General features: G+C 48.3%; 1 protein-coding gene across 15 annotated transcripts in view; it reads left to right on the top strand.

Annotated features, from left to right (window-relative positions):
• LOC139534958 (neurexin-2-like) overlaps nucleotides 1-24,363 on the top strand; it is a 1,135,712-nt gene that overhangs the window by 145,920 nt on the left and 965,429 nt on the right. For all 15 annotated transcript variants that reach the window (XM_071334534.1, XM_071334530.1, XM_071334533.1 and 12 more), the window contains exon 2: nucleotides 14,941-16,347. In XM_071334534.1, the coding sequence (XP_071190635.1) occupies nucleotides 15,636-16,347 (712 nt within the window). In that variant the 5' untranslated portion in view covers nucleotides 14,941-15,635. The remainder of the gene's footprint in view (nucleotides 1-14,940; nucleotides 16,348-24,363) is intronic.

The following is a 24,363-nucleotide window of genomic DNA, read 5'->3' as shown; positions in this document are numbered from 1 at the left end:
GAGAAAGATGGAGGGAGGAGAAGAGAGAGACATGGAGGGTGGATACGAGAGAGAGATGGAGGGAGGAGGATAGGAGAGAGATGGAGGGTGGAGGATAGGAGAGAGATGGAGGGTGGAGGATACGAGAGAGAGATGGAGGGAGGATAGGAGAGAGATGGAGGGTGGTGGATAGGAGAGAGAGATGGAGGGTGGATAGGAGAGAGATGGAGGGTGGAGGATAGGAGAGAGAGTTGGAGGGAGGATAGGAGAGAGATGGAGGGTGGAGGATAGGAGAGAGAGTTGGAGGGAGGATAGGAGAGAGATGGAGGATAGGAGAGAGATGGAGGGTGGAGGATACGAGAGAGAGATGGAGGGAGGATAGGAGAGAGATGGAGGGAGGAGGATATGAGAGAGAGATGGAGGGAGGATAGGAGAGAGATGGAGGGTGGAGGATAGGAGAGAGAGTTGGAGGGAGGATAGGAGAGAGATGGAGGGTGGAGGATAGGAGAGAGAGTTGGAGGGAGGATAGGAGAGAGATGGAGGATAGGAGAGAGATGGAGGGTGGAGGATACGAGAGAGAGATGGAGGGAGGATAGGAGAGAGATGGAGGGAGGAGGATATGAGAGAGAGATGGAGGGAGGATAGGAGAGAGATGGAGGGTGGAGGATAGGAGAGAGAGTTGGAGGGAGGATAGGAGAGAGATGGAGGGTGGAGGATACGAGAGAGAGATGGAGGGAGGATAGGAGAGAGATGGAGGGTGGAGGATAGGAGAGAGAGATGGAGGGAGGATAGGAGAGAGATGGAGGGAGGAGGATAGGAGAGAGAGTTGGAGGGAGGATAGGAGAGAGATGGAGGGTGGAGGATACGAGAGAGAGATGGAGGGAGGATAGGAGAGAGATGGAGGGTGGAGGATAGGAGAGAGAGTTGGAGGGATGATAGGAGAGAGATGGAGGATAGGAGAGAGATGGAGGGTGGAGGATACGAGAGAGAGATGGAGGGAGGATAGGAGAGAGATGGAGGGAGGAGGATAGGAGAGAGAGATGGAGGGAGGATAGGAGAGAGATGGAGGATAGGAGAGAGATGGAGGGTGGAGGATACGAGAGAGAGATGGAGGGAGGATAGGAGAGAGATGGAGGGAGGAGGATATGAGAGAGAGATGGAGGGAGGATAGGAGAGAGATGGAGGGTGGAGGATAGGAGAGAGAGTTGGAGGGAGGATAGGAGAGAGATGGAGGGTGGAGGATAGGAGAGAGAGTTGGAGGGAGGATAGAGAGAGATGGAGGGTGGAGGATAGGAGAGAGAGATGGAGGGTGGAGGATACGAGAGAGAGATGGAGGGAGGATAGGAGAGAGATGAGAGGGAGGAGGATATGAGAGAGAGATGGAGGGAGGATAGGAGAGAGAGATGGAGGGATGGAGGATAGGAGAGAGAGTTGGAGGGAGGAGTTAGGAGAGAGATGGAGGGTGGAGGATACGAGAGAGAGATGGAGTGGAGGATAGGAGAGAGATGGAGGGTGGAGGATAGGAGAGAGAGATGGAGTGGAGGATAGGAGAGAGATGGAGGGAGGAGGATAGGAGAGAGAGTTGGAGGGAGGATAGGGAGAGAGATGGAGGGTGGAGGATACGAGAGAGAGATGGAGGGAGGATAGGAGAGAAGATGGAGGGTGGAGGATAGGAGAGAGAGTTGGAGGGATGATAGGAAAGAGATGGAGGATAGGAGAGAGATGGAGGGTGGAGGATACGAGAGAGAGATGGAGGGAGGATAGGAGAGAGATGGAGGGAGGAGGATAGGAGAGAGAGATGGAGGGAGGATTGGAGAGAGAAGGAGGGTGGAGGATAGGAGAGAGAGTTGGAGGGAGGATAGGAGAGAGATGGAGGGTGGAGGATACGAGAGAGAGATGGAGGGAGGATAGGATAGAGATGGAGGGTGGAGGATAGGAGAGAGTGTTGGAGGGAGTATAGGAGAGAGATGGAGGGTGGAGGATATGAGAGAGAGTTGGAGGGAGGATAGGAGAGAGAGAGATGGAGGGTGGAGGATAGGAGAGAGAGATGGAGGGTGGAGGATACGAGAGACAGATGGAGGGAGGATAGGATAGAGAGAGATGGAGGGAGGAGAGAGAGAGATGGAGGGAGGAGAGGAGAGAGAGATGGAGGGAGGAGTTAAGAGAGAGATGAAGGGAGGAGATGAGAGAGATGAAGTTGAGGAGATGAGAGAGATGGAGGAAGGAGAGGAGAGGGAGGGTGGAGGATAGGAGAGAGATGGAGTGGAGGATAGGAGAGAGAGATGGAGGGTGGAGAGGAGAGAGAGATGGAGGGTGGAGAGGAGAGAGAGATGGAGGGTAGAGGATACCAGCGATAGATATACTGGAGGATAGGAGAGAAAGATGGAGGGTGGAGAGTAGAGAAAGATGGAGGGAGGAGAAGAGAGAGACATGGAGGGTGGATACGAGAGAGAGATGGAGGGAGGATAGGAGAGAGATGGAGGGAGGAGGATAGGAGAGAGATGGAGGGTGGAGGATAGGAGAGAGATGGAGGGTGGAGGATACGAGAGAGAGATGGAGGGAGGATAGGAGAGAGATGGAGGGTGGTGGATAGGAGAGAGAGATGGAGGGTGGATAGGGAGAGAGATGGAGGGTGGAGGATAGGAGAGAGAGTTGGAGGGAGGATATGAGAGAGATGGAGGGTGGAGGATAGGAGAGAGAGTTGGAGGGAGGATAGGAGAGAGATGGAGGATAGGAGAGAGATGGAGGGTGGAGGATACGAGAGAGAGATGGAGGGAGGATAGAGAGAGAGATGGAGGGAGGAGGATATGAGAGAGAGATGGAGGGAGGATAGGAGAGAGATGGAGGGTGGAGGATAGGAGAGAGAGTTGGAGGGAGGATAGGAGAGAGATGGAGGGTGGAGGATATGAGAGAGAGTTGGAGGGAGGATAGGAGAGAGAGATGGAGGGTGGAGGATAGGAGAGAGAGATGGAGGGTGGAGGATAGGAGAGAGAGATGGAGGGTAGAGGATACGAGAGAGAAATGGAGGGAGGATAGGAGAGAGATGGAGGGTGGAGGATAGGAGAGATAGTTGGAGGGAGGATAGGAGAGAGATGGAGGGTGGAGGATAGGAGAGATAGTTGGAGGGAGGATACGAGAGAGATGGAGGGTGGAGGATAGGAGAGAGAGTTGGAGGGAGGATAGGAGAGAGAGATGGAGGGTGGAGGATATGAGAGAGAGTTGGAGGGAGGATAGGAGAGAGAGATGGAGGGTGGAGGATAGGAGAGAGAGATGGAGGGTGGAGGATAGGAGAGAGAGATGGAGGGTGGAGGATACGAGAGACAGATGGAGGGAGGATAGGATAGAGAGAGATGGAGGGAGGAGAGAGAGAGATGGAGGGAGGAGAGGAGAGAGAGATGGAGGGAGGGAGGATAGGAGAGAGAGTTGGAGGGAGGATAGGAGAGAGATGGAGGATAGGAGAGAGATGGAGGGTGGAGGATACGAGAGAGAGATGGAGGGAGGATAGGAGAGAGATGGAGGGAGGAGGATAGGAGAGAGAGTTGGAGGGAGGATAGGAGAGAGATGGAGGATAGGAGAGAGATGGAGGGTGGAGGATACGAGAGAGAGATGGAGGGAGGATAGGAGAGAGATGGAGGGAGGAGGATATGAGAGAGAGATGGAGGGAGGATAGGAGAGAGATGGAGGGTGGAGGATAGGAGAGAGAGTTTGGAGGGAGGATAGGAGAGAGATGGAGGGTGGAGGATAGGAGAGAGAGTTGGAGGGAGGATAGGAGAGAGATGGAGGATAGGAGAGAGATGGAGGGTGGAGGATACGAGAGAGAGATGGAGGGAGGATAGGAGAGAGATGGAGGGAGGAGGATATGAGAGAGAGATGGAGGGAGGATAGGAGAGAGATGGAGGGTGGAGGATAGGAGAGAGAGTTGGAGGGAGGATAGAAGAGAGATGGAGGGTGGAGGATACGAGAGAGAGATGGAGGGAGGATAGGAGAGAGATGGAGGGTGGAGGATATGAGAGAGAGTTGGAGGGAGGATAGGAGAGAGAGATGGAGGGTGGAGGATAGGAGAGAGAGATGGAGGGTGGAGGATAGGAGAGAGAGATGGAGGGTAGAGGATACGAGAGAGAAATGGAGGGAGGATAGGAGAGAGATGGAGGGTGGAGGATAGGAGAGATAGTTGGAGGGAGGATAGGAGAGAGATGGAGGGTGGAGGATAGGAGAGATAGTTGGAGGGAGGATAGGAGAGAGAGTTGGAGGGAGGATAGGAGAGAGAGATGGAGGGTGGAGGATAGGAGAGAGAGATGGAGGTGGGAGAGAGAGATGGAGGGGGGAGAGGAGGGTGAGAGGTGTTTTGTATGACAGTGCTCGTGACCATATTGTGGAGATCAATAATTCACCATAGGAAGTGCGCCGGGCGAAACGAGACGACGGTAATGACGACGGTAATGAGTGTTGCGAGCGTTATAAGGTCTGCAAAATTAAACGTATTGCTCACCTACGATATCTATGCCCTACTGCCTTTTTCCCCAGTAATCATTAATCATATTTTCGATCCCGAACATTGTTGGAAATTGCAAACCCGTAATGGCAAGAACAATATTACGTGGGTTTATTACTTCTGTGCCTCAGATAGATCCTCGTGGTCTCCTATGTGCTATTTATGATACAGTAAGATGAGGCCCAAATGGCACCCTACTCTGTATATAAAACTCTACTTTTGGTCAAAAGTAGTGCACTAAATAGGGAATAGGGCTCTGATCTAAAGTAGTGCACTAAATAGGGAATAGGGCTCTGATCTAAAGTAGTGCACTAAATAGGGAATAGGGCTCTGATCTAAAGTAGTGCACTACATAGGGAATAGGGCTCTGGTCTAAAGTAGTGCACTACATAGGGAATAGGGTACCATTTGGGATTCACACGCCATTTATCCGATGTGTTTGGCACCTCAGGATGTTTTCACAAACTAAGGAACGGTGACAGAAATGCCGATTTGTTTGGTTAACGTGGGGTAGCGGTGTGGTGCTGTGGTAAGAGCTGATGTGAATAACACCTTCTTAGTCCCAAGTAACAAGGTTTATAAGCCAATAAAGGCTCAAGAGCCTGGCCATATTTTAGGTGTCAGTGGAAGGAGGTTTGTTGCTATTGCTAATGTTGCTTTTATGGCACCCGAGGAAAAAGAACCAAACAAACGAAAGACTGAATTGGTTTACCAATCATCTTCATTTTTCCCCATATGAACTTATTGCATTTTTTTTGTGGTTTTAGTTGGTCTAAGACATTGATAATTGTAAAGCTCCCTCATCAATTTCAAGTATAACCTGCAAGCTGTTAGGCTGCTGTTACTTCCTCATTTTGACATAGCCTCCTGTGAGATTGCATTGTGGAAGATTGGAAAAAAGGACAATTAACAGATGAATCCATCCTAAACTACCCTGATTAAGTCCTTCCTGCATTCATTATTACTCAGAATACAGGCCTTTCTTTTTCCTTTCCCCCCTTTTCCCCCCTTTTCCCTCCCTTTATCCCCCACAATCACACCGGGCTAAAATGGCCGCCGTAAACCAGGTGCAAAGTTAGAGAGGAGGTTTGTGGGTAAATGGGAGGTAGGAAGGGGAAACAAGATCCTAAATGATAGCCCAGGCCTCTTAATAAGGTGCAAATTTCAGGCCTCTGGCATGTGCGACGCAAATTGCTTTTTGACAGTATATTTAAGATGGTAATCGAGTGTCATTTACGGCAGCCAATTTAATCTGAATTGCTTCTCTCTTTCTCTCCCTCTCGCTAGCTCTCCCTCTCTCTCTCTCTCTCTCTCTCTCTCTCTCTCTCTCTCTCTCTCTCTCTCTCTCTCTCTCTCTCTCTCTCTCTCTCTCTATTGTGGTGTGTGGGCGTTTTAGGTGTGTATTTATCCTCACTCGAACTAAGGCTTTTTTCAGGACAGTGTAGTGCTGCTAACTCGAATTGGGAATGAACCTTAACATTAAAATGACCGTTATTTCATATTTGCATTCCATAATCATAATAAGTTATGAAAATGGAATTTGATTTTGAAATTACCACATTAAGAACCCCACAATAGGACTTACTGGGGAATATTATTTGACAGGTTTGTAATGAACCCACACAGCGGTATTTAGACCTCAATGCTTGCAAAGCCCTAAACATCTGTCAAAATGAATTTGGCAGACACAGACACACACACGCACACACACGATTCTGCCAGCAACTGGTAGCTACACTTCCTAAAGTGTGTGTGTGGGCGCCTGCTTGTGTTTGTGTGTGTGTGTGTGTGTGTTCGTTCGTTTGTGTTTGTCTCTGTGTGTGTGGGTGGGTGCCTGCTTGTGTGCGTTTATATGTGTGTATGTGCATTCGTTTGTGTTTGTCTCTCTCTCTGTGTGTGTGTGTGTGTGTGTGTGTGTGTGTGTGTGTGTGTGTGTGTGTGTGTGTGTGTGTGTGTTCATTTCTCTCTCCCCTCAATCTCTCAATCTCTTCATTCTAATTGCCGCCTGGCTCATGAAAAAGTAATGAGGGTGCTTATGTTTCCTTGAGATGGAGCGCACTTCTCTTCTCTCTTTCTCCCCCACATCCTGCCTGTCTGGCTGCCTGTCTGTCTGCCTGTCTGGCTGCCTGTCTGGCTGCCTGTCTGGATGCCTGTCTGGATGCCTGTCTGGCTGTGTGGCTGGCTCCCTGTCTGGCTGCCTGTCTGGCTGTGTGGCTGACGTTGTGTGGCGGTGTGGCTGTGTGGCTGACGTGTGTGGCTGACATGGCTGACGTGGCTGACGTGTGTGGCTGACGTGGCTGACGTGTGTGGCTGACGTGGCTGACGTGGCTGACGTGTGTGGCTGACGTGGATGACGTGTGTGGCTGTGTGGCTGACGTGGCTGACGTGTGTGGCTGACGTGGCTGACGTGGCTGACGTGTGTGGCTGACGTGTGTGGCTGACATGGCTGACGTGGCTGACGTGTGTGGCTGACGTGGCTGACGTGTGTGGCTGACGTGGCTGACGTGTGTGGCTGTGTGGCTGACGTGGCTGATGTGTGTGGCTGTGTGGCTGACGTGGCTGACGTGTGTGGCTGTGTGGCTGACGTTTTATTGCGTCCAGGGGAAATGGAATTGATGCCCCCCCGGGGGCGTCGTCACGTCTTATGCCTGAAAGGTCTCAAGGTGCTGAGGAATGTCATGAGCACATGTTGACAGCTTGTTATCCGTTCTCCATCGTATACGTGGTGGTGTCTGGGTAGTTAGACACTCAGAGGAATGTTTATTCATGTTTTTAACTTCCATCTGATAAACAAAACTGACTAAATATTTGTATTGGTAATTGCATACAGTTGTCATGAGTTATGCATTTTTTGCGGCAAAACAACTAAGTCAAAATTCATGAAATCACCCTTAAATAACTACAAGACATTACTACAATATGCAGTAGTTTGTGTTTCATCCAAAGATTGGTATAGCTCATGTCTCCTTGCTCTGCAATGAATGACAATATACACAGCATTGTAGCTAGGAATTATCCTATTATGCAGTGCAGAATGACTGTCTGCCTGCATCTGACTGTGTTGCTGGCCTTCTTTGTCTGTAGAGCGGTGTTTCACCTCAAAAATAGACACAAGGCTATTGTCCCATACCACTAGGTGTCAGTTCCTTTTAGATGTTTCCTTGGAACGAGGAGGAGGGAGGGGCTAGTCTGTGGTGGGTAAAAGAGGTGGAGGAGGAGGGAGGGGCTAGTCTGTGGTGGGTAAAAGAGGTGGAGGAGGAGGGAGGGGCTAGTCTGTGGTGGGTAAAAGAGGTGGAGGAGGAGGGAGGGGCTAGTCTGTGGTGGGTAAAAGAGGTGGAGGAGGAGGGAGGGGCTAGTCTGTGGTGGGTAAAAGAGGTGGGGGAGGAGGGAGGGGCTAGTCTGTGGTGGGTAAAAGAGGGGGGGGGAGGGAGGGGCTAGTCTGTGGTGGGTAAAAGAGGGGGGGGGAGGGAGGGGCTAGTCTGTGGTGGGTAAAAGAGGGGGCGGGGGGAGGGAGGGGCTAGTCTGTGGTGGGTAAAAGAGGGGGGGGGGGAGGGAGGGGCTAGTCTGTGGTGGGTGAGAGAGGTGGAGGAGGAGGGAGGGGCTAGTCTGTGGTGGGTAAGAGAGGGGGGAGTAGGGAGCGGCTAGTCTGTGGTGGGTGAGAGAGGGGGAGGAGGAGGGAGGGGCTAGTCAGGTGGGTGAAAGAGGGGGAGGAGGAGGGAGGGGCTAGTCTGTGGTGGGTGAGAGAGAGGGGAGGAGGAGGGAGAGGCTAGTCTGTGGTGGGTAAGAGAGGGGAGGAGGAGGGAGGGGCTAGTCTGGTGGGTGAGAGGGGAGGGGGAGGGAGGGGCTAGTCAGGTGGGTGAGAGAGGGGGAGGAGGGAGGGGCTAGTCTGTGGTGGGTGAGAGGGGGGGTGGAGGGAGGGGCTAGTCAGGTGGGTAAGAGAGGGGGGAGGAGGAGGGAGGGGCTAGTCTTTGGTGGGTAAGAGAGGGGAGGAGGAGGGAGGGACTAGTCTGTGGTGGGTGAGAGAGAGGGGAGGAGGAGGGAGAGGCTAGTCTGTGGTGGGTAAGAGAGGGGAGGAGGAGGGAGGGGCTAGTCTGGTGGGTGAGAGAGGGGGAAGGGGAGGAGGATGGAGGGGCTAGTCTGGTGGGTGAGAGAGGGGGAAGGGGAGGAGGATGGAGGGGCTAGTCTGGTGGGTGAGAGAGGGGGAGGAGGAGGGAGGGGCTAGTCTGTGGTGGGTAAGAGAGGGGAGGAGGAGGGAGGGGCTAGTCTGTGGTGGGTAAGAGAGGGGAGGAGGAGGGAGGGGCTAGTCTGGTGGGTGAGAGAGAGGGTAGGAGGAGGGAGGGGCTAGTCTGTGGTGGGTCAGAGAGGGGAGGAGGAGGGAGGGGCTAGTCTGGTGGGTGAGAGAGAGGGGAGGAGGAGGGAGGGGCTAGTCTGTGGTGGGTAAGAGAGGGGAGGAGGAGGGAGGGGCTAGTCTGGTGGGTGAGAGAGGGGGAGGGGGAGGAGGAGGGAGGGGCTAGTCTGTGGTGGGTGCTTCTACATCTACATTGCTTGCTGTTTATGGTTTTATAATGGGTTTCTGTATAGCACTTTGTGACATCAGCTGATGTAAAAATGGCTTTATGAATACATTTGATTGATTGATTGACTGATAGAGAGGGAGGAGGAAGGAGGGGGAAGGCTGTGATGATCCTAGACTAGTGGAGCCCTGGGAAAGAATGGGAATGTACAGTAACAAAGCATCCAGACAGTATGTGCTGGGTATTGATGAGCTGAAAGACTTTTCTCTATACACACACACACACACACACACACACACACACACACACACACACACACACACACACACACACACACACACACACACACACACACACACACACACACACACACACACACACACACACACACACACACACACACACACACAATCCAACAAAAATGTGCAACAAAAGGTTAAGTTTCTCTCCCACAGGCCAAGGTACTCCCTATGAAAGATATATAATATTTCCGTACCAAAAATAAATCCTTCTCCGTAAAGGGGGATGAGCGTCTCCGTGCTGTGTTAAAGCCGCTTCACTAACGGTAATGACAGGATAAATCCCTGATCAGTTCATTTCGTTTTTTTTTGGAGCAGCTAGTGGAGTCAATACGGGCTAACATGACTGATCAAAGTGCCAGTCGCCTGATCCAAAGAGGAGCAGCTAGGAGTCAAAAGGGGCTAACATGACTGATCAAAGTGCCAGTCGCCTGATCCAAAGAGGAGCAGCTAGGAGTCAAAAGGCCTCGTTTGGCTCTGTACTGTGCGGTACTGTGAGGTACTGTGAGGTACTGCCATAGACCGTTTGCTTTTCAATCATAATCCCCATATGGCGTCTGTGTGCTCAGTTTTGGCATAATTCACCGTTTGGTTCACTCCTCCCCCTCTCACTGTTCATTTTATTTCTCTCCTTCCCTCCCCCCACTCTCTCCCTCTTTCCTTTCCATCTCTCTCCCCCCTCCCTCCTCCCTCCCTCCCTCTCTCCCCCTCCTCTCTCTCCCCTTCTCTCTTCCTCCCCTCCCTTTCTCTTTTCAACCTGAGGAATATAAAGTGTCTCAGCATGGCTCTGTGGTTAATTAGCGCTCAGCAACAGCAGCAGCAGCAGCAGCAACAACAGCAGCAACAACAGCAGCAACAAGCTACCTGGCGGATGAGACGCCGCCACACCTCTCAGGAGCAGAGATTTATGCCATGTGTGTGTGTGTGTCAGAGAGAGAAAAGAGAGAGAACGAGAGAGAGAGAACAAGAGAGACAGAGAACGAGAGAAAGAGAGAACGAGAGAGAGAGAGAACAAAAGAGAGAGAGAGAGTGAGATAATGAGAGAGAGAGAACGAGAGAGAGAGCGAGAACAAGAGAGAAAGAGAGATTTATAGAGAGAACGAGAGAGATAGTCATAGAGAGAAAACAAGAGAGACAACGAGAGAGAACGCGGGAGAGAGAGAGAACGAGGGAGAGAGAGAGAGAGAGAAAGAGAGAGGGAACGAGGGAGAACGACAGAGAGAGATGTGTATTTTAGCGTATGTGTTTTGGTTGTCATGTTTTTGTGTAGACTATATGTGTGTGTCTCAAGTGAGATGTGAACATGCAGTATAGTATCCTTCCAGACCACAACCATAACCACTGCTATAAGTACAGCAACAACCACAGACAACAACTCAGCCAACACCCTACTCAGCTAGAGACACACAGCTTTGATAGAATAAAGACAGCGAGTCACACAACAGGGAAGAGTCTGTAGGATATGAACACTGCTGGAAGGAGGAAAAACAAAAAAACAAAACACCAGTGGATGGACTTCTTTCCACTAGCTCTGTTGAGGCTTTCGATGCAATGATGTGAAAGTAATGGGGTCAGAGGTCGCCTCACGCCACCCTGCACACGTCAGTAGGGGATCTCGTTGCCGAGGCGCCGCTTGGCTGAGAAAAGGGGTCAGGGGTATGGGGGCGTGCGTAGATTGCTGTAGCCTCTCACTCTGTCTCAGTTTGGGCGAGATGGTTTGGCTGCGGGTGAGAAAGTATCAACCCGTGGTTCTCCAGTAAAAGGAGAAGCCAAATGGATGTCATGATAGTGGTCAGAAAAGTGTTTAGAGAAAACTCAAAACATCAGGCCTCATTTAGTGCCGTTGATTGGAAGACAGACACTGTTGTATAGAGGGACGGCACCCCCATAACATAAGACATGGAAACTGTATGGAGGGAGATGTTTTATGTCTCTCTCCTGCCCTCTTTCAATATTTATCTCTTTCTCTCTCAAATCAACCTGGTCTCAGAGCATTTCGTATTATTCTGTAAATCCGAGAACTCTATTTAGTGTGAAATATTCGGTTACGTGTGGTTGGTTTTAACTTGTAAATGTCCTTCATCCATTTCGGATATGTTACAAATTACAATTTGTATTATATTGAACAAATTTGCTAAGCTTACAATATTTTACAAATTCTAACTAGATGGCTAACCTTGGCTAGAACAGGGGTTAGGGTTAGGGGTTAGGGTTAAGGGTTAGAGTTAAATTTAGGAGTTAGGTTAAGGTTAGGATTAGGGGAAGGGTTTGCTAACATGCTAAGTAGATGCAAAATAAATAATATATACAAAAGTATGTGAACACCCCTTCAAATTAGTGGGTTCAGCTATTTCAGCCACACCCATTGCTGACAGGTGTATAGAATCGTGCACACAGCTCTGCAATTTCCATAGACAAACATTGGCAGTAGAATAGCCTTACTGAAGTGACTTTCAACGTGGCACCGTCATAGGATGCCACCTTTCCAACAAGTCGGTTTGTTTAATTTCTGCCCTGCTAGAGCTACCCTGGTCAACTGTAAGTGCTGTTATTGTGAAGTGGAAACGTCTAGGAGCAAAAACGGCTCATTTACGAAGTGGTAGGCCACACAAGCTCACAGAACAGGACCTCCGAGTGCTGAAGTTACAACATTTACTACTGAGCCGGATACAAGCCTGAGATCACCATGTACAATGCCAAGTGTCGGCTGGAGTGGTGTAAAGCTCAGCGCCATTGGACTCTGGAGCAGTGGAAACGTGTTCTTTGGCGTGATGAATCACGCTTCACCATCTGACGACATGGGTTTGGCGGATGCTAGGAGAGCGCTACCTGCCCCAATGCATAGTACCAACTGTACATGGAAGCAAAGGGGGGACCAACTCAATATTAATGCCCATGATTTTGGAGTGAGATGTTCCACATACATTTTGTCATGTAGTGTAGCTAAAAGTGTAGTGTAGCTAAAAAGTAGTAAGTAGTTAAAAAGTTGCTAATTAGGTAAAATGCTAAAGTTGTCCGTGATGAGATTTGAACACACAACCTTTGGGTTGCTAGACATTCGCTGTATATGCCTACCGATTCACCCCAACCAAACACTCTACTTTCTTAAGTTACCATCTGTCATATGTAGCCACACCAAACGTAGCGTATCATACTAATTTGAGTGTCCCGGATTTACGTTTACTATGTTACGTCTAGTCTCTTAGACCAGGCTGCTCACATGCACAAACACACACAGTACAAGCAGTAGGAGATGCTCCCTCTGCTAAATGCCAGCGATTTACAGACAACAAACAAATCTATGATAATATTCAATGCAACAACGAGGGAATATTCCAATTCTTGTTACACATCTGGGACAAAGATACAGTGTAACTCTTCATTAAAAAAAAAATGTCCACTGTCAATTATATATAAAAAAAAAAAATCTCAGAGTTTACAGTAGAAACGTGTTTTAATTTTTCAGGTCAGATTCTACCAGTGATAATAACATTTACCCTAAATAGATATAGTTGGTTCCACGCCAGATGGAGCAGAACATATATTTTGTATCTCAGATTATTCTAGCAATTCTCACATAGAAACTTCATTGTAAGGAAATCTTTTTGACATGCTCTTTACATTTGCATCACAAACCATTTTTTTGGAAAATCGTGGCCAATGTAGGCTCTTTTTAGACCTTTACAATCCTGCTTCCTGTAAGACCCAATGATCGGTGAACCGTACATGATACAGACAACACATTGTCATTATACTCCTAATAGTGTGTTTTAAATTATGGAGTATGTCTATATTCTGAAATACACATTTTCACGTTAATTATTAATATTCCACATAAAAATTATTAATATTAATATCTCAAAATTACCCTTTTTGATTTTGCTTTTTTTTTTTTATATATATTGTTTGGAACAATATACTATTGGATATACTACAATATACTATTGGAAAACAGAGTGGGCTCTCTGGTACATTTTATAGGTTTTTAACCAATCACAGGCCTCCTTTAGGACTGCACATTCAACAAATCACCAGCAGAGGGAGTTCCCTATAAATCCAATGTCCAATTTTCATAAAATGTATCATAACTCAGAATTAGCAGAGAGCCCAGTCTGGAAATTTGATTTACTTATTGTTCCTGCTAGCGTGGAATTGCCTATATGCATTTTCAGATATGCATCTTCCTCCTTCCTAAGAGGCCCTGAGCTGTCTCTCTCTCGCGGTTCTTATGAGACGTCCCAGCTCCATAATCTGCACTGTACTGTCCATATATCAATAATGCTTTCCTCTATGGATGTTATTATGCAGGGATTCATTCATGGGAACGTGTGTGAGAGCAGAGGATCTTATGCAAACAAGCAGCTAGCATGACCAAAACAAACCAGACATCTCTCTCTCCCTTTCTCTAGCTTTCTCTCTCCCTTTCTCCATCTTTCTCCCACTCCCTCTCTCCTCAAGGCCTGACACGCTCCCTCACCAGCACATGTCAACATTACCGTGAAAATGTTTGCCCCAATCTCCCTCTCTCTTTCATATGCTCTCTTTCTCTTTTTCAGTCACTGTCACTCTACAGGGTCTCTCTCTCTCTCTCTCTCTCTCTCTCTCTCTCTCTCTCTCTCTCTCTCTCTCTCTCTCTCTCTCTCTCTCTCTCTCTCTCTCTCTCTCTCTCTCTCACATGGATAGTGTTGTCATTCTGAAGTCAGGCAGTCAAGCACGGCAGCCTGAGCGAGTGTGATCAGCGGGGTTTAATTGTGAACTGTCTGCGATGGAAATTAAATCTCACTTCAGAAATAATGGGAACGGATTAGGCCAGGGACAAGGGTCAATAGTGGCTATCCTGGCAGCCATTGACTCCACGGCATCCCACTGAAAATGAGAGTTAATATGATTGCTTGTGTGTGTTCGTGCGTGCGTGTGCGCGTGTTCAGTTAGGTGGAGACCCTAAAGCCTACATACAAAATGGTTGGAGGGTGATTTATTGAAGGCCTTATTGCTGAGTTATTGATAGTTAAGTCATGGATTTAAGCATTATAGAGCTTTGTGCACTGTGTTTAGGACCAATTGTACTTGGCAGACAAGTATGGAGTAAGGCATCTTGATTTGCTGTTGATATACACCCAGTAGGCTCTGAGTAAATCAACACGGATGGAGTGAGGCATTTTGACTGGCTGTTGATATACGCCCAGTAGGCTTTGAGTAAATCATGCACATGAATGTTGAACTTCATACCAGACATATTTACATATTTCTTACTCTAGTCTTGGTTTCCAACAGAGAAATCACCAGTAATGAATTTCATGTATAGAACATTCAGTCAAGTTGTCCACGTCTCTCAGGGGGAACTTGATAAAAGAGAGACCAGCTGGCAAATGGAAATATGTCCCCTACAAAGCAGATCCCCAAAGGAACTCCATTTACAATTTCAATGCTTATTTTTCATGTGCTATTATTGCTACTACTTCTACTACCGTATTCAAACCATGATCTCCCTTGAGACACAAGACTGCATTGGCGCTATGAGCTAAAGCCTAGGGCTTTAGCTTGGGGAGCTAACACAAGTCTTACTTACAAGGTGCCTCATCACGCATTTCACAGGACCACATCCATTACACAAAGTACCAGGGTCTAATGAGGTTTCTCTGTCTGTTTCTTCCAGATCCCTGACTGTGGGGACAATGAGGGGACCCAGACCAGTCTAAGCTGTGGTGGACCAACCAGAGGCTTCAGGAGAGGAAGGCTTTAACGCCATTGGCGCCATGAACATACACTGCTGTCCACGTGACACCAGACTGCTCTGACACACTCCTCCTCAGCGCTCTCTCTTCCTCCCCTTCTCCCCCCCCTCCTTTCCCAAAAACGACATCTATAAAACACGCCCACAGAGACTGACTTACGTTTCCTAAAAAGCTATATCTGGATTCCAGGGGCTGGGATTTCTGTTTGGAATTAGGAGTTGAGTTGGGGAACGGAACGCTGTGATACAATTATCGTAATTCCCCCTACCCGTCCGCTGGCCTCGTTTTTCCCAGTGAGTCCCAGAGGTACCAACCAATGGAGAGACGGAGACGAGAGTCAGGATAAAGCAGCCGAGAAGTAAAGCAACAAAAAAAACTGCTGAGTCGGGCAGGGTTGGAATCTGGAATTGGGTCCTGTGAAGGTTTTGCTTCTCTGACGTATCCCCCAGCCTAGAGGAGGAGTCTGCCTAACAAGAATCAGACATAATATCTATTGTTTACACTTAACAAACAAAAAAAACTAAACTACAGCAACTGCAGCTAGTCTAGGCCGAGCTACGTCACTGTGTGGAGAATTTGAACCAATAGCAGGGTTATTAGGATTGGGATTGTAACCATGACGAGCAGATTGAGGTTTTCCGCTTTGCCCATGGGGCCCTTGGTGTTCCTCAGTCTGCTGGTGACGGCCCGGGCGCTGGAGTTCGGCGGGGCACCCGGCCAGTGGGCCCGCTACGGGCGCTGGGAGGCGGGCTCGGTGGGCGAGCTGAGCTTCAGCCTCAAGACCAACATCAGCAAGGCTCTGGTGCTCTATCTAGATGACGGCGGCAACTGTGACTTCATGGAGCTCCTGATCGCCGGAGGGCGCCTCCAGCTGCGCTTTGCCATCCACTGTGCCGAGCCCGCCACATTACACATGGAAACCCAGGTCAACGACGACCGCTGGCACATGGTGCTCCTCACCCGCAACTTCCGCGAGACTCTGCTGATGGTGGACGGCGAGACCAAGATGGCGGAGGTCAAGTCCAAGCGGAAGGAGATGGCGGTGGTCAGCGACCTTTTCGTGGGCGGCATCCCGCCCGACGTGCGCCTCTCAGCCCTCACCTCCAGCACGGTGAAGTACGAGCCCCCGTTCCTGGGCCTGATCTCCAACCTGAAGGTGGGAGAGACGCCCCCCACCCTGCTCAACAGCCAGGGCATCCAGAGTGACATGGAGTACCTGTGCACCAAGCAGAACCCCTGCCTCAACGGAGGTTTCTGCTCCATCCAGTATGCCGAGGTGCACTGTGACTGCACGCACACTCGCTACAAGGGGAAGTACTGCAATGAAGGTAAGATTAGGAGCTAGCTGAATAGCTAATACCCTTTTTTCTAATGCTCCTTCTTAGCACGTTCCCAGAAAAATAGAGACGTTCAATCTCCATCTCTACCACCTCAATTTAATTGTATTGTTTGCTTATTTAGCTTTTTATGTGTTTTGAGATTATTTTCTGTAATGAAAAGCGTTAAACAAAATACATTATTATTATTATTAACTATGGTGAATGCATAACCAGGCCAGCTCAATACAGTTCGGTTTGGCTCGGGATTGGTTCAGTATGGTGAAAAGGCCTTAGCATAATATACTGTAGGTAAAAGCGCTAATTCCTTAGCATACTGTACTGTAGATAAAAGCGCTAAGTCCTTAGCATACTGTACTGTAGGTAAAAGATGAGTTAGCTGACTCGCTAACATAGTGTACTGTCATCATCCTCAAAGCAGAGCAAAGGCAGCAAGCCCCCAATGCTAATGTTTATGTATTATTCTAATGCAATCTTGTCTTTGACCTTTGGAAGTTTCCCGAGTAGAGTGGAAGCTAGTGACTCACATTTTGGGAGTAGGTCGTATGTGATGTCTACATTGTGGATAATGTACAGTAGTGGGGAATGTAGGCCGTATGTGATGTCTACATTGTGGATAATGTACAGTAGTGGGGAATGTAGGCCGTATGTGATGTCTACATTGTGGATAATGTACAGTAGTGGGGAATGTAGGCCGTGTGTGATGTCTACATTGTGGATAATGTACAGTAGTGGGGAATGTAGGCCGTATGTGATGTCTACATTGTGGATAATGTACAGTAGTGGGGAATGTAGGCCGTATGTGATGTCTACATTGTGGATAATGTACAGTAGTGGGGAATGTAGGCCGTATGTGATGTCTACATTGTGGATAATGTACAGTAGTGGGGAATGTAGGCCGTATGTGATGTCTGCATTGTGGATAATGTACAGTAGTGGGGAATGTAGGCCGTGTGTGATGTCTACATTGTGGATAATGAACAGTAGTGGGGAATGTAGGCCGTGTGTGATGTCTACATTGTGGATAATGTACAGTAGTGGGGAATGTAGGCCGTGTGTGATGTCTACATTGTGGATAATGTACAGTAGTGGGGAATGTAGGCCGTGTGTGATGTCTACATTGTGGATAATGTACAGTAGTGGGGAATGTAGGCCGTGTGTGATGTCTACATTGTGGATAATGTACAGTAGTGGGGAATGTAGGCCGTGTGTGATGTCTACATTGTGGATAATGTACAGTAGTGGGGAATGTAGGCCGTGTGTGATGTCTACATTGTGGATAATGTACAGTAGTGGGGAATGTAGGCCGTGTGTGATGTCTACATTGTGGATAATGTACAGTAGTGGGGAATGTAGGCCGTGTGTGATGTCTACATTGTGGATAATGTACAGTAGTGGGGAATGTAGGCCGTATGTGATGTCTACATTGTGGATAATGTACAGTAGTGGGGAATGTAGGCCGTATGTGATGTCTACATTGTGGATAATGTACAGTAGTGGGGAATGTAGGCCGTGTGTGATGTCTACATTGTGGATAATGTACAGTAGTGGGGAATGTAGGCCGTGTGTGATGTCTACATTGTGGATAATGTACAGTAGTGGGGAATGTAGGCCGTGTGTGATGTCTACATTGTGGATAATGTACAGTAGTGGGGAATGTAGGCCGTGTGTGATGTCTACATTGTGGATAATGTACAGTAGTGGGGAATGTAGGCCGTGTGTGATGTCTACATTGTGGATAATGTACAGTAGTGGGGAATGTAGGCCGTGTGTGATGTCTACATTGTGGATAATGTACAGTAGTGGGGAATGTAGGCCGTGTGTGATGTCTACATTGTGGATAATGTACAGTAGTGGGGAATGTAGGCCGTGTGTGATGTCTACATTGTGGATAATGTACAGTAGTGGGGAATGTAGGCCGTGTGTGATGTCTACATTGTGGATAATGTACAGTAGTGGGGAATGTAGGCCGTGTGTGATGTCTACATTGTGGATAATGTACAGTAGTGGGGAATGTAGGCCGTATGTGATGTCTACATTGTGGATAATGTACAGTAGTGGGGAATGTAGGCCGTATGTGATGTCTACATTGTGGATAATGTACAGTAGTGGGGAATGTAGGCCGTGTGTGATGTCTACATTGTGGATAATGTACAGTAGTGGGGAATGTAGGCTGTTGTTCTCTCGGCACAGACGGAGATGAGTGAGATAAATGAACTGAAACAGATGGAAGTGATGTTCCTCATCCTTTTGTTTTATGGAGGGGGGTGCTATGGAAACATGGTGGAGATGCATGATACAGGCTGTTGCTGCCTTTTCTCTGGAAAAGTCCCCCTCTTTTTAATGCTCAACTTAATTGTTCAACTGCAAAAGGAGACGTTGCTTGTTTGTGAGGTTCGAGACTATTTCGACGCATGTATGGATTATATATTTTTTGTTGTTGTGAGATTTTATTTTCAAAAAGTAATACAAAACATACAAATGACAACAAACATCAATTATATCACACCTGCCCAGACCCACATGCTCATGTATGGCCTATATCTGATATAAGTAAACTTATGCCTTGACATTGCAGGATGTGGTAAACTAAGCTAGATGTCTACACTTCCCCTTCCTTTTCCCTCTCTCTCTTGCCCAATCTCTCCATCTCTTCTCTCTCTCCTCTATGTCCCAAATGTAATTTCTTCCCCTCTGTTTCTCTTTGCCCTCGCCTGCATTTTCTTTTGGAATCTGTTCCTTTCCTGCCAGATTATGTCAAAGTCTGTTGACTGTAAAATCTCTGCCTCCCGCTCCTGTCTCTGACACATCTCATCGCCTGATCTATCTGTGTTTTGCCTCTCCTCTGTTCGCTTTGTCTCTCTGTTTCTCTTCTCTCCGTTCGGTCTCTCTCTCTCTCTGTTCATCCTGCAGTGTTTCCTCTGCCCAGCTAATATCTCTTCTCCTTCTTCAGGCTATCTCTGCTCTCTGTCTCTCTCACCCCCACCCCTGTCTTTCTCTCTCTCTCGCTCTCTCTCAACACTTATCTCCCTCTCTCCCTGCGCCCTTTCTGTATCTCTGCCTCTCTCTCTGTTTTTCATCCTGTATGCATCCGCCTGTGTCGCTGACATTTGCTTGCCTTTGTTAATTTGCATTTTCAAACAGAAGTGTTTACATGTAGTTATTTCTCTTCTAACCAGCCTGAATTTTACTACTATTCTTGACAGTAGGCTATTATTATATTCAGATAGCTAATATGCTTCTGGTGGTCATTTATAATCGATGGGGCTCAGAGATCCTCCAATATACACAGTATGATGAAATGCCTTGTAATTTGGGAGATCAAGTCAACGATTTAGAGTTAGTCTGTGTGCAGTCTTAAAACGTTAAATTTTAAAGTTGCTCCAAACGTCAAATTTCTAAGTGTTTTTGACACCCTGGGTTGCTCCTCATGCTTAGCTTCATTTCAAATATCGAAGGTGGTCCGAACGTGACATTTTTAAGTTAAGGGTTAAGGTTTTGGATAGGGTTAAAACATAAAGTTTAGGTATTGATTCCAAATGGTTAAAGATAATTTAAAAAAAAATTGTGTCAACCACTGGGATTGAATACACAACCTTCGGATACAGAGTCATGGGAATACATCCATCCACCACCCCAGTCCACAAAAACCTAGCATAAACCCAAGCCTACTTGATGGTAATAGCTCTCACTGTTGCCCCTCGTCGCCGGTTTTGAAGGCATGTCCTGACGTCCTCAGGACATGGACTAACTTCAAATTTCAAAGTCAATCTTGAGCAATCTGGCTGTAATTTATACCCCCCAAAATATGGTGTTCAGGGCTGAGCTTCACCAGATCTTATTTTTTCTCGTGATATCAAATTGCGATATTGTCTCATCACTGCAACTCCCCAACAGGCTCGGAGAGGTGAAGGTCGAGTCATGCGTCTTCCAAAACATGACCCGTCAAACCGCACTCCTTAACACCCGCCCGCCAGCCGAACCAATGTGTCGGTAGAAACACCATTTAACTGACGACCGAATTCAGCCTGCAGGCGCACAGCCTGCCACAAGGAGTCACTAGACAGCAATCAGCCTAGTAATCAGGCCAAACCCTCCCTTAACCATTCTGGGCCAAATGTGCACCGCCCTATGGGAATCCCAGTCACGGCCGGTTATGACACAGCCTGGGATCGAACCCAAATCTGTACTGACGCCTTAAGCACTGCGATGCAATGCCCCTTGGGAGGTGTTTTTGATGTTTCAAGGCCTGAAGATGTGGCTACTGCATAGAAATTCCATCTAGTCTGTGCAGTCGCTGAAGTGGGCAGTTTTGCAGATCTAAAGTACATGTCAGTCAGCATTTAGGCTGTCATTAAGATCAAAGTTGTTGTGATGTACATCTTTTCAGCATGTGTGTGTGGAATTGACCATCTCTTTCCCATCTCATACACACGTACGCACGCGCACACACACACACACACACACACACACACACACACACACACACACACACACACACACACACACACACACACACACACACACACACACACACACACACACACACACACACACACACACACACACACACACTGGTCTGACAGTCGCCACTCCCTCTCTCCCTCCTTCACCTCTATCAGTTTTTCTACTTCTCCATCCCTTCGTTTCTCCCTTTCACCCCATCTCTTCTCTGTGTTAGATGGCTTGGCTGCTGTGTGTGGTTGCTGAGAGCAGATACAGCCTGGCTTTTGGCTAAATTGCGGAATACCAAAGCCATGCCACTGTGACTGCTGGAAACATTTGTCATTTTCAAAAAGATAGAGGGAGAGAGAGACGGAGCATGGGCGAGCGAGAAAGACAGGAGAGAGAGGGACAGAGCAACGATGAGAACGAGAGAGAAAGACAGAGCAAGGAAGAGAAGAGAGGGGGAGAAAGAAAAAGAGAAAGGAAGGGGGACTGAGAGAGCGACAAGGGGATAGAATGAGGGAGGGAGACAGAGAGAGAGACAAGTGAATAGAATGATGGAGAGAGGCAGAGAGAGACAAAGGGATAGAATGAGGGAGGGAGGCAGAGAGAGACAAGGGGATACAATGAGGGAGGGAGGGAGGCAGAGAGAGAGACAACGGAATAGAATGAGGGAGGGAGGCAGAGAGAGAGACAAGGGTGTAGAATGAGGGAGGGAGGCAGAAAGAGAGACAAGGGCGTAGAATGAGGGAGGGAGGCAGAGAGAGAGACAAGGGCATAGAATGAGGGAGGGAGGCAGAGAGAGAGACAAGGGCGTAGAATGAGGGAGGGAGGCAGAAAGAGAGACAAGGGCGTAGAATGAGGGAGGGAGGCAGAGAGAGAAACAAGGGCATAGAATGAGGGAGGGAGGCAGAGAGAGAGACAAGGGCGTAGAATGAGGGAGGGAGGCAGAGAGAGAGACAAGGGGATACAATGAGGGAGGGAGGCAGAGAGAGAGACGAGGGGATATAATGACAGAGGGAGGCAGAGCGAGAAACAACGGGATAGAATGAGGGAGGCAGAGAGAGAGACAAGGGGATAGAATGAGGGAGGCAGAGCGAGAGACAACGGGATAGAATGAGGGAGGCAGAGAGAGAGAGACAAGGGGATAGAATGAGGGAGGCAGAGCGAGAGACGAGGGGATACAATGAGGGAGGCAGAGAGAGAGACAAGGGGATAGAATGAGGGAGGTAGAGAGAGACAACGGGATAGAATGAGGGAGGTAGAGAGAGAGAAAAGGGAATAGAATGAGGGAGGCAGAGAGAGACAAGGGGATAGAATGAGGGAGGTAGAGAGAGAGACAAGGGGATAGAATGAGGGAGGCAGAGAGAGACAACGGGATAGAATGAGGGAGGCAGAGCGAGAGACAACGGGATAGAATGAGGGAGGCAGAGAGAGACAACGGGATAGAATGAGGGAGGCAGAGCGAGAGACAACGGGATAGAATGAGGGAGGCAGAGAGAGATAACGGGATAGAATGAGGGAGGCAGAGCGAGAGACAATGGGATAGAATGAGGGAGGCAGAGAGACAACGGGATAGAATGAGGGATGCAGAGAGAGACAACGGGATAGAATGAGGGAGGCAGAGCGAGAGACAATGGGATAGAATGAGGGAGGCAGAGCGAGAGACAACGGGATAGAATGAGGGAGGCAGAGAGAGACAACGGGATAGAATGAGGGAGGCAGAGCGAGAGACAACTGGATAGAATGAGGGAGGCAGAGAGAGACAACGGGATAGAATGAGGGAGGCAGAGAGAGACAACGGGATATAATGAGGGAGGCAGAGCGAGAAACAACGGGATAGAATGAGGGAGGCAGAGCGAGAGACAACGGGATAGAATGAGGGAGGCAGAGAGAGACAACAGGATAGAATGAGGGAGGCAGAGAGAGACAACAGGATAGAATGAGGGAGGCAGAGCGAGAGACAACGGGATAGAATGAGGGAGGCAGAGAGAGACAACAGGATAGAATGAGGGAGGCAGAGAGAGACAACAGGATAGAATGAGGGAGGCAGAGCGAGAGACAACGGGATAGAATGAGGGAGGCAGAGAGAGACAACAGGATAGAATGAGGGAGGCAGAGAGAGACAACGGGATAGAATGAGGGAGGCAGAGAGAGACAACGGGATAGAATGAGGGAGGCAGAGAGAGACAACAGGATAGAATGAGGGAGGCAGAGAGAGACAACGGGATAGAATGAGGGAGGCAGAGAGAGACAACGGGATAGAATGAGGGAGGCAGAGAGAGACAACGGGATAGAATGAGGGAGGCAGAGAGAGACAACGGGATAGAATGAGGGAGGCAGAGAGAGACAACGGGATAGAATGAGGGAGGCAGAGAGAGACAACGGGATAGAATGAGGGAGGCAGAGAGAGACAACGGGATAGAATGAGGGAGGCAGAGAGACAACGGGATAGAATGAGGGAGGCAGAGAGAGACAACGGGATAGAATGAGGGAGGCAGAGAGAGACAACGGGATAGAATGAGGGAGGCAGAGAGAGACAACAGGATAGAATGAGGGAGGCAGAGAGACAACGGGATAGAATGAGGGAGGCAGAGAGAGACAACGGGATAGAATGAGGGAGGCAGAGAGAGACAACGGGATAGAATGAGGGAGGCAGAGAGAGACAACAGGATAGAATGAGGGAGGCAGAGAGAGACAACGGGATAGAATGAGGGAGGCAGAGAGAGACAACAGGATAGAATGAGGGAGGCAGAGAGAGACAACGGGATAGAATGAGAGAGGCAGAGAGAGACAACAGGATAGAATGAGGGAGGCAGAGAGAGACAACAGGATAGAATGAGGGAGGCAGAGAGAGACAACGGGATAGAATGAGGGAGGCAGAGAGAGACAACGGGATAGAATGAGGGAGGCAGAGAGAGCATGAAGAAGATATTCATTTGGTTTGTGTTAACTTATTTTGGCGTTGTTCTTTTGTTTGAGAACTGATTTGAAATGTAAATTGGGTTATTATTTCTTAGCGCCAGTGCAGTCGGGTATTTATTCCTTTTATCTAACATGCTGGTTAAAATGTTAATTTCTTTAACAAAAATACAGACAGAAATATGTGTGTTTTGCCTGTAGCTTATATTTTCTTATTTTTTAACTCATGAAAGTCATGGTAAAAAATTTAACATTTACCGTTTTTTTTTACACGTTGACGTTCAAGAACAGCAAAACAAATCAACCTATTAAAAAGTTAATGTCTCAGAAAGTTTCTTGAGTGGATAATGGAGAAAGCGGCTGGATGTGTCTGCTGCCATCAATTCAAGTCCCATTGGTACTTTCCCTTCCTGTCTTTGCATCGTACCTGAGCTCATGAATAGAAGGTCTGGGAGCTGCCAAGCTTTGATGTAGTTGTCAGAAGATACCATGAGAGAATGCAGGCTGACATAAAGAAATGGCCTTCAAGTCGAAGAGAAGAAAGGGAAAGATGGAAAGGAGAGGAGGAAGGGAGAGATTGAAGGGGAAGGGAAATAAGGAAAGGAGAGGTGGAAAGGAGAGAAGGGAGAGAAGGAAGGG

Source organism: Salvelinus alpinus, chromosome 11 (assembly GCF_045679555.1).
Source record: "Salvelinus alpinus chromosome 11, SLU_Salpinus.1, whole genome shotgun sequence".
In the NCBI taxonomy this organism is placed as follows: domain Eukaryota; kingdom Metazoa; phylum Chordata; class Actinopteri; order Salmoniformes; family Salmonidae; genus Salvelinus; species Salvelinus alpinus.
This window is presented reverse-complemented; position numbering and strand designations above follow the sequence as displayed.